The sequence below is a fragment of the Neolamprologus multifasciatus genome, chromosome 18 (assembly GCF_963576455.1).
Source record: "Neolamprologus multifasciatus chromosome 18, fNeoMul1.2, whole genome shotgun sequence".
In the NCBI taxonomy this organism is placed as follows: Eukaryota; Metazoa; Chordata; class Actinopteri; order Cichliformes; family Cichlidae; genus Neolamprologus; species Neolamprologus multifasciatus.
The window spans coordinates 33,759,270-33,773,596 of record NC_140456.1 but is presented as its reverse complement, the minus strand read 5'-3'; the positions used below and the strand labels follow the sequence as shown (position 1 = coordinate 33,773,596).

At 41.6% G+C, this 14,327-nt stretch overlaps 1 protein-coding gene across 1 annotated transcript; it reads right to left on the bottom strand.

Annotated features, from left to right (window-relative positions):
• Positions 1-369: 369 nt before the first annotated feature.
• Positions 370-2,233, bottom strand: ptf1a (pancreas associated transcription factor 1a). Its single transcript, XM_085141848.1, has 2 exons — positions 1,087-2,233; positions 370-874 (listed from the first exon to the last, which is right to left on the bottom strand). Exons 1-2 carry the CDS (start codon positions 1,697-1,699, stop codon positions 672-674), a joined length of 816 nt encoding a protein of 271 aa, XP_084997974.1. The 5' UTR covers positions 1,700-2,233; the 3' UTR covers positions 370-671.
• Positions 2,234-14,327: the final 12,094 nt, after the last annotated feature.

Genomic DNA, 14,327 nt, shown 5'->3' with positions numbered 1-14,327 from the left:
CGAATTCACGGTGATTTTTAAAATCTGACGATAAAAAGTAAACAAGCAAGCAATAAAACTGCGACTGGTTGGATTGTTAACTAGTTCAAGAACGGACACGTTTGTGCTGCTCTCTACAAAACACATCGTTAGTGTGATACTCCAAAGGCACAGCTCACAGAGCTCACAGAGCTCACAGAGCTCACACTTATGCGCACAAACCTGAGACGTGTTCAGTAAGACTGGCGCTAAACATTTAAACATGTGTGTAGTTTCATTTTCTGTGAACACAGAAATGTTTACACAGCAATAATAATAATAATAATAATAATAATAATAATAATAATAATAATAATAATAATAACATCAATAGTCTTCTTATCAGTTGGTTCTTTTATTTGAAGAGAGCGTATAAATATAAATCATTGTGGACCGATATAAAAATACATTTTGTCTTACAGTACATTTAAATTAAAACATATATTATCACCTGTGAAACAAAATAAATACATGATTGCCAGCTGCTTGAATTACAAAAATAAAATTATCAACATGATAAAACTATGTACAGCACTGAGACCCGTATGTAAAACTGTAAAATCAGCTCACATGCTCCTTTTCACATTAACAGACAATAGCGTGATACACTTTACAGTCGTCACATTTCCACGGCGCGAGGCTCGTGCTGCTGTTCAGGCCACCAGGTTGAAGGGAGGCTCGTTTTCGATGTCTGTGAGGCCCGTTTTACTGTGCAGTTTTCGGGGGTCCTCCGGTGTCCAGACTTTTGCGGTACGGATGATGTTCTGCTCCCGGAGCTGCTTTTCATCCGACCAAGACAGCGAGTGACCGGCCAGCGGAGGCAGGCCGTAGTCGGGGTCGCTTGGCGAGGGGGACCCTGGAGGGGGAAAAGCAAAAATTAATAACATGTTCATACTTGCTTATTTTAATTTCCGCACCACTTTTTTGGCTTTGTTTTATTTTGCTTTTTTCATGACACCATAAATCTGACTCTGACGATTGTCTGATTAGAATTAGGTGCGCCCACGAGTCTCTTATTACGCATAAAGACAGGCTTGGTTCCATCACGACCACGGTAAAAACACTCACTTGTTCCTCTGTGGCAGATGATTACTTTCTTGGGCTGCGCGTGCATGTCGCTGCTGGAGTTCCTAATAGGAAGGTCAGACTGCACGAGCTCAGCCAGGAAGTTGATGTAGCCGATGGCCAGCCGCAGAGTGTCCACTTTCGAGAGTCTCTTCTCGTAGGGCAGAGTGGGGATGTGGGAGCGCAGGCCCTCGAACGCGTCATTGATGGACTGCATCCTCCGCCGCTCCCTGACGTTGGCCGCCTGCCTCAGCTGCTGCATCTCCATCTCAGACCTCATCCGCCTCCTGCGCTTCAGCAACGGCCCGCCGTGATGGCCCATCCGAGGAGACAGCTCCGGCGTGCTGTCTGCGCAGCCGTAGGAGAAGACGGAGGACGAAGAGGAGAAGGACAGGTTGCCGATGTCGTAGTCTCCATCGTGAGGCGGTGCTCTGCCGTCTTTGCTGTAATAGTCTTGAAAATTACCCGAGAGGAAGTCCACTTCGTCATCCAGAAAGTCATCCGTCTCCAAGTGTCCATCTCGAGAGGACTGGTCGGTGAAAAACTCGTCATCGTCGAAATAAGGAGGGGAGGAGAAAGAGTCGAGTCCAGAGAAAGGGTCCAGCACCCCATCCATGTTTGTTTTCTTCCTGCTGTTACTGTGGAAACAATCACACCCGTCTTTCCTTTGACACTGTGCTCGCGCTCTGCACTAGCTGAACTTTTAGCTGAAGAACAGGCACGCGAGGGTTCTTTATAGCGACATCCATAGTCGCGTGCCGTTTGCCAGGCGGGCCAACCAATCACAGCTCGGTCCGTGAGGCGCACCTCGAGATAGTCCCCAAACCACGCCCCTTGTCCCCGCTGTCCGAGCTCGCTCTGACGTCTTAACTGAGCTCCACCAGCTGGACCGCGCTCAACAGCCCCACGCTGTCACCTGTGCACAACAAAGAACGTTTATACAGTTTAATGAAATCTTTTTTTGGGCACATGTTCCATGAACGCTCCATTTGCTACAACATGTTTCATAAAATGCGCAAACTGACGTCGTAAACCCGTCACAATTGAGCAGTTACAGAGAGGTTTCTTCATTTGTTTGTTCGTTGTCTAATTAAAGAATCACAATGAGCAAAAAAATAAAATAAAATAAATAAAAACAAGTATTAGAAGATGATGAGCAACAATCCAACTCCGTGACTCGTTACTGTGCAACAGGCGCGCGCTGTGGTAACGCCGCGAATGACGTATTCAAAAAGATATCTAAATTATTATTATTATTATTATTATTATTATTATTATTATTATTATTATTATTATTATTATTATTATCCATCAGTTTTTTTCCACTAACCTTATCAGGGTCGTGGGTGGGGGGTTACCCCGCTGGGCGAAAGGCGGGGTAACCCCCCACCCACGACCCTACAGGTGGCCAGTCTATTGCAAGGCTAACACAGAGAAACAAACAACCTATTGTTGTTGTTGTTGTTACAGTCACAATTTCTTTTTCTTAACAGTCAGTTTCAATTGAATGGATTTCACTTAAATTTCAATTAAAACAGGCGGGCAGTGTGTCACAGGCAGCACGCGACAGCGATGATAAACATAATAATATCCTTTTTCCGTCACACTCCATTTATGGCCTCAGCTGAAAGTCACTTTTCGTCTTCCTTTTTGGACGGAGCTACAGGGAGACGGTCACACGCGCTTGGCTTGTACTTGGTGAGCTTTTTCAGAGATGGCAGGTTTCAGTCGTTTTTCTATTCCCGCTCTAACAATGAGGGGAAACCGTGCGCGCGCGAGTGCGGCTGTGTCATTTATCCAACAGTAAGTGGGCAGCGCTGCCGCAGTAAATAAGTGCACCAGCAGAGCGGTCGATGCGCCACTTGTGCCAGCCAGTGCGGGTTTGACTGGGAGGACTGGTTGACAAATAAAAGCACAGTGGTGGGCCCCGGAGCGCGCGCCTCATTGACACACGCGACAAATGAGCGCACCCCGGTGTACCGAAGAAGACTGCCCGCCGGTCTGTAAATGCGCGTCTATTCACGCCATTCACTGCAAACACTCACTTTGTTCTGCGGACAGAAGGGACCTTCTGCAGGCAGGCTACGTGCGCGCGCACTGCGTGTATGGACATCGGCGGAGAGATGGAAAGCCGCGGCCGTGGGAAGAAGGCCACTTGCGTCCTCATCGCCTTCAATGCAACACGTCGCGATGTAAATGAGACTGTGTTGCTGTCTGCGTGATGAAGCTGTGGGCCCGACACTTCCGCACGCGCATCCTCTAAAGTCGTCTGCAGGACGCACGCTTCTGGACTAAACGTGGGCCTGCACAGCTCCTTTACGCGAAGTCTGTTTGTGAAAATGTGTGAACAAACGAAGACCTGCAACCTGTTCTCGAAGCACAACTTTCATCTTTCTTCATTTAGCTGGATCCTGTCTGGAAATCCACGTGACGAGCGTGGATTGACTGCAGTTAGATATGAAATCGAAACGAAATTTCTACTTTGTGCTTTAAGGATGTTGACGTTTGCGAGTTTCGGCTTCTGGAATTTGCTTGTGTCTCGCTAGCAAAGAAAAAACAGTCCTCCGTCTCGGACACCCCGTGATTACCACTTTGTCAGTAAGACAACAGCGCCTGTGTGTTTGCACTGACATACTACAAAAGCGTGTGTGTGCGTGTGTGTGTGTTTGTGTGTGTGTCACCCCTCCCATTGCTGAAAAACCAAATGATGAACCGTGCAGGTTTTTAACGCGCCGTGACCGCGCGCTCCACGCAACGTCATTGATAAACGCAGAGTGGCTCTGAACGGGCCGACCTGCGCGAGCGCAGCAAGTGTTCAAGTTCCCATGCGGTCCCTCGGTCTGCAGCATGCAGCAGACTGGACGGTGCATTAACAACCGGCCACACCGACCACGATGTGCACGCGAGGAGTAGTGGGTGTACAAAAAAAAACAAAACAAAAAAAACCCAAAAAAAAAAAAAAACCGCGCACCTGCTCGTGACGTAAACGTAACAGAATCTAAAATAGAAACTTAAATAAATGACTCGCCTGCTTTTCTAGCGTTTACAACTGATTATCATGAGTCAAACTTCTTTATTATTATTTAAACGTCCTTTAAGTCAGCTTAAATTAAAAAGAAGCATTAAAAACAGATTTCTAGCATTGAAATATGAAAAATGAATAAACGGTTAAGTTTCTATTTATTCATCATTATTATTGTTATATTTGGGGGGGGGGGGGTTGTTTTCTAATTTTATTTTCTAACACTTTTAAGTTTCCAAGAAAGATACAATTTAGGACATGACAGGAAATCTTTCTTTATTAAGAAGAATCACTTTCAGCTCCATTTATACATCACGTGATTTCATCCATTGTGTGAGTTTGTGAGCTGCCAGGAAATCATTTCAATTATTGTTACATTAAAAACAAATGACAATTTTAAAATAATTTTGTTTTAAGTAATAACTTAAAAAATTCTAATTCTAATTTTAATAATTTTTCAAGTTAAATGATATCAGGCCCAATCAAACTCATCCTCTGAGTCTCTTGTCACACGGTACATGTGTTGCAGTCTCGGTGCCGCAGTGCCAATGAGCAGCGTTCTGACGGTGAAACAGAAATCCAGAAAGTGAGCTGTGGCAGATGAATGTGTGGAGCTAATCCTGCCGCACAATGATTCAGTGCTTAATCCTTGTAATCTCTTCCTACAGGGGATTATCCAGCTGGGTGACTAAAACAAATTAATGGGATTTACTGAGCAGTAATTTAACAACTTGATCAGTATCTCCAACCATCAGTGACCTTTGCTTTGGTAAGGCAACTTTCATCTCTCCATGGCTTGGTCGATGTGGAAATCTATTTTAACTTGAGTTATTACCTCATCAAAATCATTTGTTGCAAATATAAAACTCAATTAGCTTTCAGAGTATATTAATCTCAATGTAACATTTAGATGTTTTTGAAAAATCATTCATGGGACATGGGCGATGTCCTCTGCAACATGTTAGAGGATTTTAGTATTTTTAAAGCGGTTAAGCATTTATACAAGCTGAATCTGACAGTCAATTGTTTGGCTAAATATCTGTTTAACAGAAGATTAAAGTTTGAGTAAAATAATAACCCATGACTTGATCAAGAAATGCAGAGACCACAAAGTGTGTGTTCTAATAAACAGAAAGTTTAAGTGAACATTGTCAGTGCTCCACTTTTCAAATACAACTATACACCAATTTATAACATTTGTTTTGTATTATTGAAGGTTTTTTGAACTTATAACCTTTTAAAGCAATAAGAAATGGACTGCTTCGTATAAACACACCTCATCCACACAAGCACCTGTAATATACATCTAAGTGCTTTTTTATTTATTACTGAATGTGAGATCATCAAACACATTTTAGCATTCATCAAAGATAAGCCAAGTATGCACTTTATAAATGATTTTGTTTTTTAAGAGGTAAAAAATAGTTTTCCAAACATCTAATTGTGTGTGGAAAAGTCACTGCCGTAAAGACAAAAGTTCTTTTATCCTGTCTTCCTTCTCTCACCCCAACCAATCACAGCAGATGGCCCCGCCCCTCCCTGAGCCTGTTTCTGCTGGAGGTTTCTTCCTGTTAAAAGGGAGTTTTTCCTTCCCACTGTCGCCAAAGTGCTTGCTCATAGGGGGTCATATGATTGTTGGGTTTTTCTCTGTATCTATGAAGCGCCTTGAGGCAACTTTTGTTGTGATTTGGCGCTATATAAATAAAATTGAATTGAATTGTGACAAATATGTGAAAAGAAAGAAAAAATATTGTAAGGAAGAGGGCAAATACTTTTTCAGCACTGTAAGTGACGTGGATCTAGAAGAACCTTTGCTTCATTCGTCTTTGAAAAATAAATTTCAGTTTAGATGTACTTATTTGTTCATGCAGTCCTTCTCTGCAAGAAACCTGCAGCTATTACAAAGTATGAGAAGTAATTGAATCCAGAGAGTAACTTACTTAAATGATAGGACAGTCAGTCAAAGGTGGGATAGGCTATACACCCCCCCCCCCCAACCCTGACAAGAAGAAGTGAGAATGGCTGGAATAGAAAAATCAGATATTAATTGGCATTTATGGCAAAATCAGTTTTAAGTCATTCAACTGAACAACATCTTTCAGAGAGGACAGTGAAAAAGTGAAGCAGCACCATTCTTACACATCTGCAAACCAAACACATTACAGTCTATGATGCATCCTTATCACCGCCATCCTGTGTCTCTCCTTCCACCCCACAGGCTCAAGCATGCATATATGTACACAGTGATAAAAGCAGGTCACAGGCTATCAGCATGTGAGCTGCTGCATAAGCACCAAGCAGGCCTGAGAGTCTCGCCACATGTAATCAGAATGGAAGTAGTGCATGGACAGACAACTCTAAAATAATAATAACCTAACAATCAGATGATCGCCAGTGAGCACTTGGCAAGAGTGGGAAGGAAAATCTCCTTTTTAACAGGAAGAAACCTCCAATACAAGCATTCCCAGGGAGAGACCGCCATCTGCTGCAACTGGTTGGGGGTGAGGGGAATGAGCAGACAAAGAGACAAAGGACAAAACATAAACGATGGGAGAAATTGAATGACATTAGTGGGGTATAAACACATGGGGAAGTATTTTCCAGGCTAAATGGGGACCTGATGAGGTATGCAGAGCCGTTTCATCTCCAGTTTATGAGCTTTAAGGCATATGTATATGAGTTACACCAGGAAGTCAAGCATCTCTGGTTTGATGTTTTCTATTTGGATGTCACAGTATTAACAAGACTTCAATGCGTCTGAAGTCACGGATAAAGTGCCAGTAAAAGTTTGCAAACGCTAGAAATCTTTAAAGTCATTTTTCCCATTCAATGGCTCCAGCTATTACACCACTGCCTTTATCTGCTCACAATGACCTTTATCCAGGATCTATCAGAGGAAAGAGACTGAACATAGACTGAACATTCAAGACTTGGGGGAAGTGGACCTCATGCTCTAAAACTTAAAGAAGAGGATATCATCAAGCTACAAAATGATTAATTAAATCCCTGAGAATGTTGAACACAAGGGCCTGAAACACAGCAGGGGCATCAGAAAGACCAAATGACATGCCCACATACTCGAAATGACCAAGATGACCGAGGTGCTGAAGGCAGTCCTCCATTCGCCCCCTTCCATATACCTACCAAATGGTAAACATTACGCACGATAAACATTCCTGCAACCAAAGGGGACGTGGATTATCCCTGCTGCTAGTGAATTCATAAAGTACTTCTCCATCAAGGCATCAACAGGCTGTACAGATGGCTCGTGGGTAACAGAGCCCCAGGCAGAAAGTCAATGCCACAGTCATAAAAACTGTATGGCTGAAGAGAGAGGGCTAAATCCTTGAATACTTCAGCAAGGTCAGGGACAGAGGTTAGATTAGGCCGCTCAGCAGGGGAGGACTGAGTTATAGCCAATTCTTTTGGCTTTAAGCTCCAACCAGATATCCTGCCCTTCAACAAGTCTATGTTGGGATTGTGTGTATTCAACCAAAGGAACCCAAGGACCAGGGGGATGTTGGGTGTATCGAACAAAAACAGACTATTTTTTCCTGGGAGCCATTCAAGGTGGACACTTGCAGGGATTAGAGAAATGCTGAGCTCTTTAACCAATGATCGATCATGTTTTGTTCTGCTCCGGAGTCAATAGGTTCTTGACAAGAGTGAGTGTGAGCGCTTACAATGAGTTTAGCTGAACACATAAGTTAATATTACTTATCTTGTCGACCAATATTCCTCCAGTTACTGGCGGGCAAAAGATCACGCCTGCCAGGTACAGGAGTAAACAAAGTGTCCTTACCACAGGATAGACACTCACCAGAGACCATCCTCCGCCTCCTCGCAGCAGGTGAGCGGTGAGCCCGACCAAGCTGCATTGGTTGTTCTTCGCAATCCTAAAGCTCATTTCTTCTGGGACTGGAAGAGGTGGACAGACAGCGATAGCACTTAAAGAAGGAAGAGTAGGCAGATTATGATACTTTATGTCAGAGGTCTCCAACCTTTTTTGCGCCACGGACCGGTTTATGCCCGACAATATTTTCATGGACCGGCCTTTAAGGTGTCGCGGATAAATACAACAAAATAAAAAAGAAAATTTATTCATAACACACGTGAAAAGACCAAGGAAAACCGAGTAAACGATAAAAACGATAACAAAATAACGCTGAAAACCAATAAAAACCCTGAAAACTATACATTTCACACCTGAGCCTCAACTCTCGCCAAATGACTCACAGACCGGTACCGGTCCGAGGCCCGGGGGTTGGGGACCGCTGCTTTATGTGACTGATTTTAACATCAATTCTATTTCAGCTAGTTGCTGAAAAGTGGAGCTCTGCAGAGAAATGTGACAGTATAAGAGTCAGTTTGAAGCTCAGGTAGGACTGGCTGTACCAAAGGCACCAATCTAAAGGTGACCTCCATATTTGCAGTCAGTGCTTTGAATTACATCTCCAGCTTTGTTTGATTCAATCATGACTCAAATGTATCTTTATTGTTTGGGCTTTAATGTTTGACTTTCTCCTTTTAATGGTCTTGCTTGTAAAACCTAATAAAAGTTATTGTGATTATGATTGTGATTATTATTACGTGAGTATTATTAGATCTCTTTTCTTAAACCTAATCAAGTTGCTTTTTAACTGTGATTAAAGTTGCCATCTCCACTCCTGCAAATACCTTCCTAGAACAGTACATACCTGCTTAGATTAAACAACTTATCATGATTCAAAGTAAAACTTATTTTGGAACTTAATTGAGTCATGATACAAATCTGGGGTGGCCCTGTTTGTTTTGTTTGACCACATGACTAAACATGACATTGCTTTTGTAATGAAAGTTCAAGTCTATGTTTAAGTATACACTGTCTCGCTTCCAGACAACATCAAGCGCAAAAAAAGTCCTTCAGGGTGGGGTCGCAGGGGGTGGGGGTGGGGTGGGGTATTCATCTACTGTAGCTCTAATTGATTTGGGCATTAATCTGATGTTAGAGGCAGACTAATATGTCAGGAGACTGGAGAGAGAGTACAACTCTGCCTGGAGGCTGTTGATGACGACAAGAAGGATCGGAGAAGATTAATAAAGATTTCGTCTTTATTCAGGAACAACTGGGCTGAATGGTTTGTCTGTTTGTCCGTCAAAGCAGCCTCCCAGGCTCAGTCTCAGTCCCATCCTCTAAATGCACACGTGAAGACATTAAAGATATTAATGACATTTTTTATTCATTTATTTATTGAGAAAATTGCAGGATTCCAGGGTAATTTCCCAGAAACACCACATGTTTAAAAACTGTACCATTAAATTCACACATTGCATTTAATGTAAATACCACACAGAAGGCAACAGCACACCTTAATCCTTTTTCTTTAAATCAATGCTTTAAATGCAGAGAAATGCAAACGATGCATATCTGATTAACTTGATATAACTAACTGTTACAATACATGGATGTCATATTCTTTAATATCTAAACAAATAGATACATTTTGATATCTGCAACATTTAGTGCAGCCTGCACTTCGTACAAATACAGAGCTCAACATATGCGTTTGTATTCTGTCATTTCTGTAACCCACGCACTCCCAATGGACACAAGGTGTAGTGTTTGCTGTGTTGTGCTAATCCCTCTGGAGGACAGTCAGGGTAAAGCTGCAGCATGGCGGAGTTATTTAACACTCAGTGGACTACTGCCATCATGTGGTTACTGGGGAAAACGCAATTCCAGTATGCAGGCTGATGTCTGTTGGGCATCATATGCAGTGATGCCCAACAGTGTGACAGTGTGTAGCAATAACATCTCCTATGTTCATGTAAATCTGCAACCAGAAAGTCAGATTATTTTGAAACATCCATAAATGCAGGAAGTAGTTTAAAATTAAAAAATGATCAGGATTGTGTGGTATGACGTTTTTTTTCCAATTGAAACCTGCAGCCAGTGTTCATTTGTTAGAAATATGGCTCTGCTTAGAATCTCAGGGCAGCTGGGTGTGCATGCCACATGGAGGACTGACCAGCACTGTGACAGTGACAGTGAGGCGCATAGCAACAGGAAATAAGTCGAGTCAGATTATTTTTTGGAACATAGAAGAACTTTCTCAATTTAGACTCTAATATCAAAACACGAACAGGTAAATCAAAAATGAGCATGCCAGGAGAAAATGGACGGATGAAGCTGAATATGCATCACAGATGAATATTAATCCAACTCCTGAACAATAAAGGGTTGAACAACCAAAACTGGTTCACAGGTATATCCTTAACGTTCTTATATATATGAGGCATTAGGACATGTTGCCTAGCAACGTCCTACTAACAACTAAAATGAGCTATTTGTACTTTGCACTTACAATACCTTATAGTTTGTTTTTATCATTTTCACTGATGGTGCACAAACCCTGCTTCCAGGTCCAAGCTCATTAATGTGTTGTAATGTGTGATCTGTGGTACCAAATTGGGAGGTTGTTACATTTACAAAAGTCTAACTTGTTATTTGAACAAAACACTTTCATGTTTCTTTGGTGAACATAATGAACTCATGTAGGATCTGCATGAAATTCAACAACTTCATTTGTTCTTGTTAAGATGACAGGATACAATCTAGTAGCGGTGGTTAGTTGCCTGGACAAAACTGACAAGATCACATGAGATTTCAAACCACAGGAAAATCACTGGAGTTCTATGAGGCAGACAACCACACACACACCGCGTGTCTGCTACTGCTGTTAATTGTGGTTTAACATGTCAAGGACAACACGTAAAGAAAATTCTGCATCACGCCTTGAAATCATAGCTTTGTTCAGGCTGGATCGACAACTTGGTGGTTTGCACTGTTACCTCACACTCAGAGGAGTCTGGGTTCAAATCCACAATGCAGCCAGTTTACAGGTTCTCTCTGGGTGTTGTGGTTTCCTTCCACAGTTATTAGAGTTAGGTTAATCTGTGATTCAAAACTGTGTGAATGCAAGTTAAATGGTTGTTTGTCTCTTTGTGATAGACCCCCGATAAAGATAAGAGGATGGATGGAGCAGAAGTTTCTGTAAATCCATTAACCTTTTATGCTGACCAGACTCTAGACTTTGTTGAACGTTATGTAATATGAAGATAACATGTAATGTTTAAGTGGGGTAAAAGTTACCGAATAGTGTTGGAATAAAATGAAGAGAAATTGTGAAGGACTAAAATATTCCAAGAGCTCAAATTACTTCATTAGTCATGTTTTATCAACACAAAATGCACAGGTTTATTAAATAGTTTAAGTTGCTGCCAAAGCAAAACATCTGTGTGCAACTAATGTCCACTATTGAATTAAATCCAACATGTTTTTTTAGTGCAGGAAATTGGGAATGAATGGTTCCCCGTTTAAAAAATCTATTGAACCTACTCTGAGCTAATGTTGACTTTGTTCTGATCTTTGTGAGGCAAAGGATTGAGCACAACCTAATCTGAAGATGGCTAAAGATGCACTTATCCCTGTGTCCCTTGCTGACAATAATAGTCCAACAGGAAAGCAGCATCCCTTGGAAATACAGTCCCCCAGGAAAACAATGGAAAACCAAATCCTCTTGAATCTATAAGGTAACACGGCAAAAACCAGGAGAAAAAAACAACAAAATTACAAAGAAGATATTTGCAAATTCACAGTTTGGCAGTGGTTAATCTTCTGAACTGCTCATCTCACAGAAGACACCCCCCCCCCCCCCCCCCCTATTTTCTGTCTTCCGAGATAACATCTGGCCTCATAACTCCTGTGATATCAAATCAATGTTTACATTTAGTCACCTGATGTCCAGCCACACCTTATCATCCTCTCTCTATGTACTCGACTTTTCCACAAACATGATTTAAAATGAAGTTTAAACTTAACTACTTCACTTCGTTACATTTTCTTGTTTTTTATGTCGTACTTTGTTATGACTTAATCATTCAACCACTTATGAAGGTACTTCACTTTGTGCATCATTCAGTTTATGCATTGTCACCTTTAGATTTATCAGTAGGTCAAGTGTCACATGAACAAAGTCCAGACTCTCAGTGAGACAATCGTTAATATATTTTCCTTATATTGATTAAACTCCACCTGATTATATTTAAGAAATTAAGCATGACCAATTATCAGCAAAATCACATGTTAATTATAATTCTGTGTCTAACAACAACACAGTTTCTCTCTTTCACAATCATGTACAATGATGGGCTGGTGATACATTTCTTATCTTTCCACTTCTCTTGGCAAATGCTTTGGATCTTGTTTCATTTATTATAACAAAGCCTTAAAAGTAAACAGTGGTCATTGTCAGACTCTCTGGCTTTTTATTGACACATCTGCAGTTCAGTTTTTCCAACCTTACAATATAACTACAGGTCATTGGCTCATGGTTTACCAGACACCAAATGCACGAATGGTTCAGGAAAAATTCACTATCGGGCTAGCAACGACTTCAGTGGGTAGATGAAGCTGAGGATCAGGAATTTTTCATACAAGCCATGCAGTAGCATATTAATGACTAACCTAGCGGCTTCTCTTCATTGGCTCCCTGTTAAATCCAGAATCCTATTTTCCACCACCATCAAAATCACTCGAATCAGTGTAACAGGGTCATAAATCACATTGTATAATTACCCAAAATGTGTTCTAAACCCCCAAACTGTTCCTTTTATACCTGACTTTAGTCAGGTATAAAGCCTGTAGTTATGTTCATTATCAGTTAGAGCCCCTCCTCATTCTTTTCTTCTTCTTCTTTGGTGCAACCCTATAAATACAGTGTACCCCCTTTGCCTCTCCCCTTTTCTACAATTCCCCTGTGGGAGAGGTGGGTGTCATTTCTTTCCAACACTTTAAAACACACATATAATTCATATTTAGCCACCTGGATGTTTCTGATTGCGATTTTAGTTCAATTATTGTCATTATTAAGCCTGTTTTTGTTCGATGTTATAAGTGTGTAGTATGTGTGTATCATAAATGTGTTTTAGGCGCCATAAATGCTAGCATGAATGTATACTTCTTGCTAGCTTGGAAGTTGTGGTGGGTTGAGCTAACCCTCTTCCCCACTGTTTGTATTTGGTCGTAGGAGCTGGAGTGGGCAAATTATTTACTTGGAGGTCCTTCTTTCTTTTACCTTTTTTTAATCAGGTATGTCGGATTTCATGTTGTTGTTTTTGTTTTATCTTATGTCAAATATATTACGTGTAAATGCATACTTTATGTTTAATGTAAAAATAAATGTGCCCTTTTCTACAATTCCCCTGTGGGAGAGGAGCTGGAGTGGGCAAATTATTTACTTGGAGGTCTTTCTTTCTTTTACCTTTTTTATCAGACACAACGCAGAATCACCGCGGTTACATCAGCAGAGTTCAACCATCATAACAAAGAGTGTCGATGAGGTGATGAAAACTCAGCTCCCAGTTTCAGTTCAGGAGACAGACATCCTATAGGCTGAAAATGTTCCTTTATGACAGAGCGTATAGTTAGGGCTGGATTGGATGACCTTGAATTGTCCCTTAGTTATGCTGCAAAAGGTGTAGACTGCTGATGATGCATTCAGTGTCTCTTCTTCACTCACCCTTTTTATTCATTATCAAAGTCAAAGTCAGCTTTATTGTCAAAGATGTGCAGTCGTACACAGGAAACTGCAATGCTCCCATGGCCCTCGGTGTACACTAAGACAATATAAAGATAAAAAGATAAAAATCAAATAAAAGTCTTATGCACAACACAACAGGAGCCATACCACACAGCGATGCAGCTGGTGAGGACACTCTCAACGGTGCCTCTGTAGAAGGTGCTCTTGCTCTCCTTAGTTTGTGGAGGAAGTAGAGTCATTGTTGGGCTTTACTGATCACTTTCTTTGATCAGGAGAGATCTTCTGAGATGTGCACACACAGGAAGTTGGTGCAACTTACCATCTCCACAGCAGCACCATTGATGGTTAATGAAGCGTACATGGTGTGAGCTCTCCTGAAGTCTACGATGATCTCCTTAATCTTCTCCACATACAGGTTGTTGTTGCTGCACCACTCCGCCTGACTTCGCTCCTGTAGTAGGTCTTATCGTTGTTGCTGATGTGACCTACCACAGTTGTGTTGTCTGCAAATTTGATGAAGAGGCTGGAGCTGTGTGATGGTGTGCAGTCGTGGGTTAGCAGGGTGAACAGAAGTGACCTCAACACACATCCTTGGGGAGCCCCTGTATTCAGTGTTCTTGTGCTGGAGGTGTTGCTGCTGA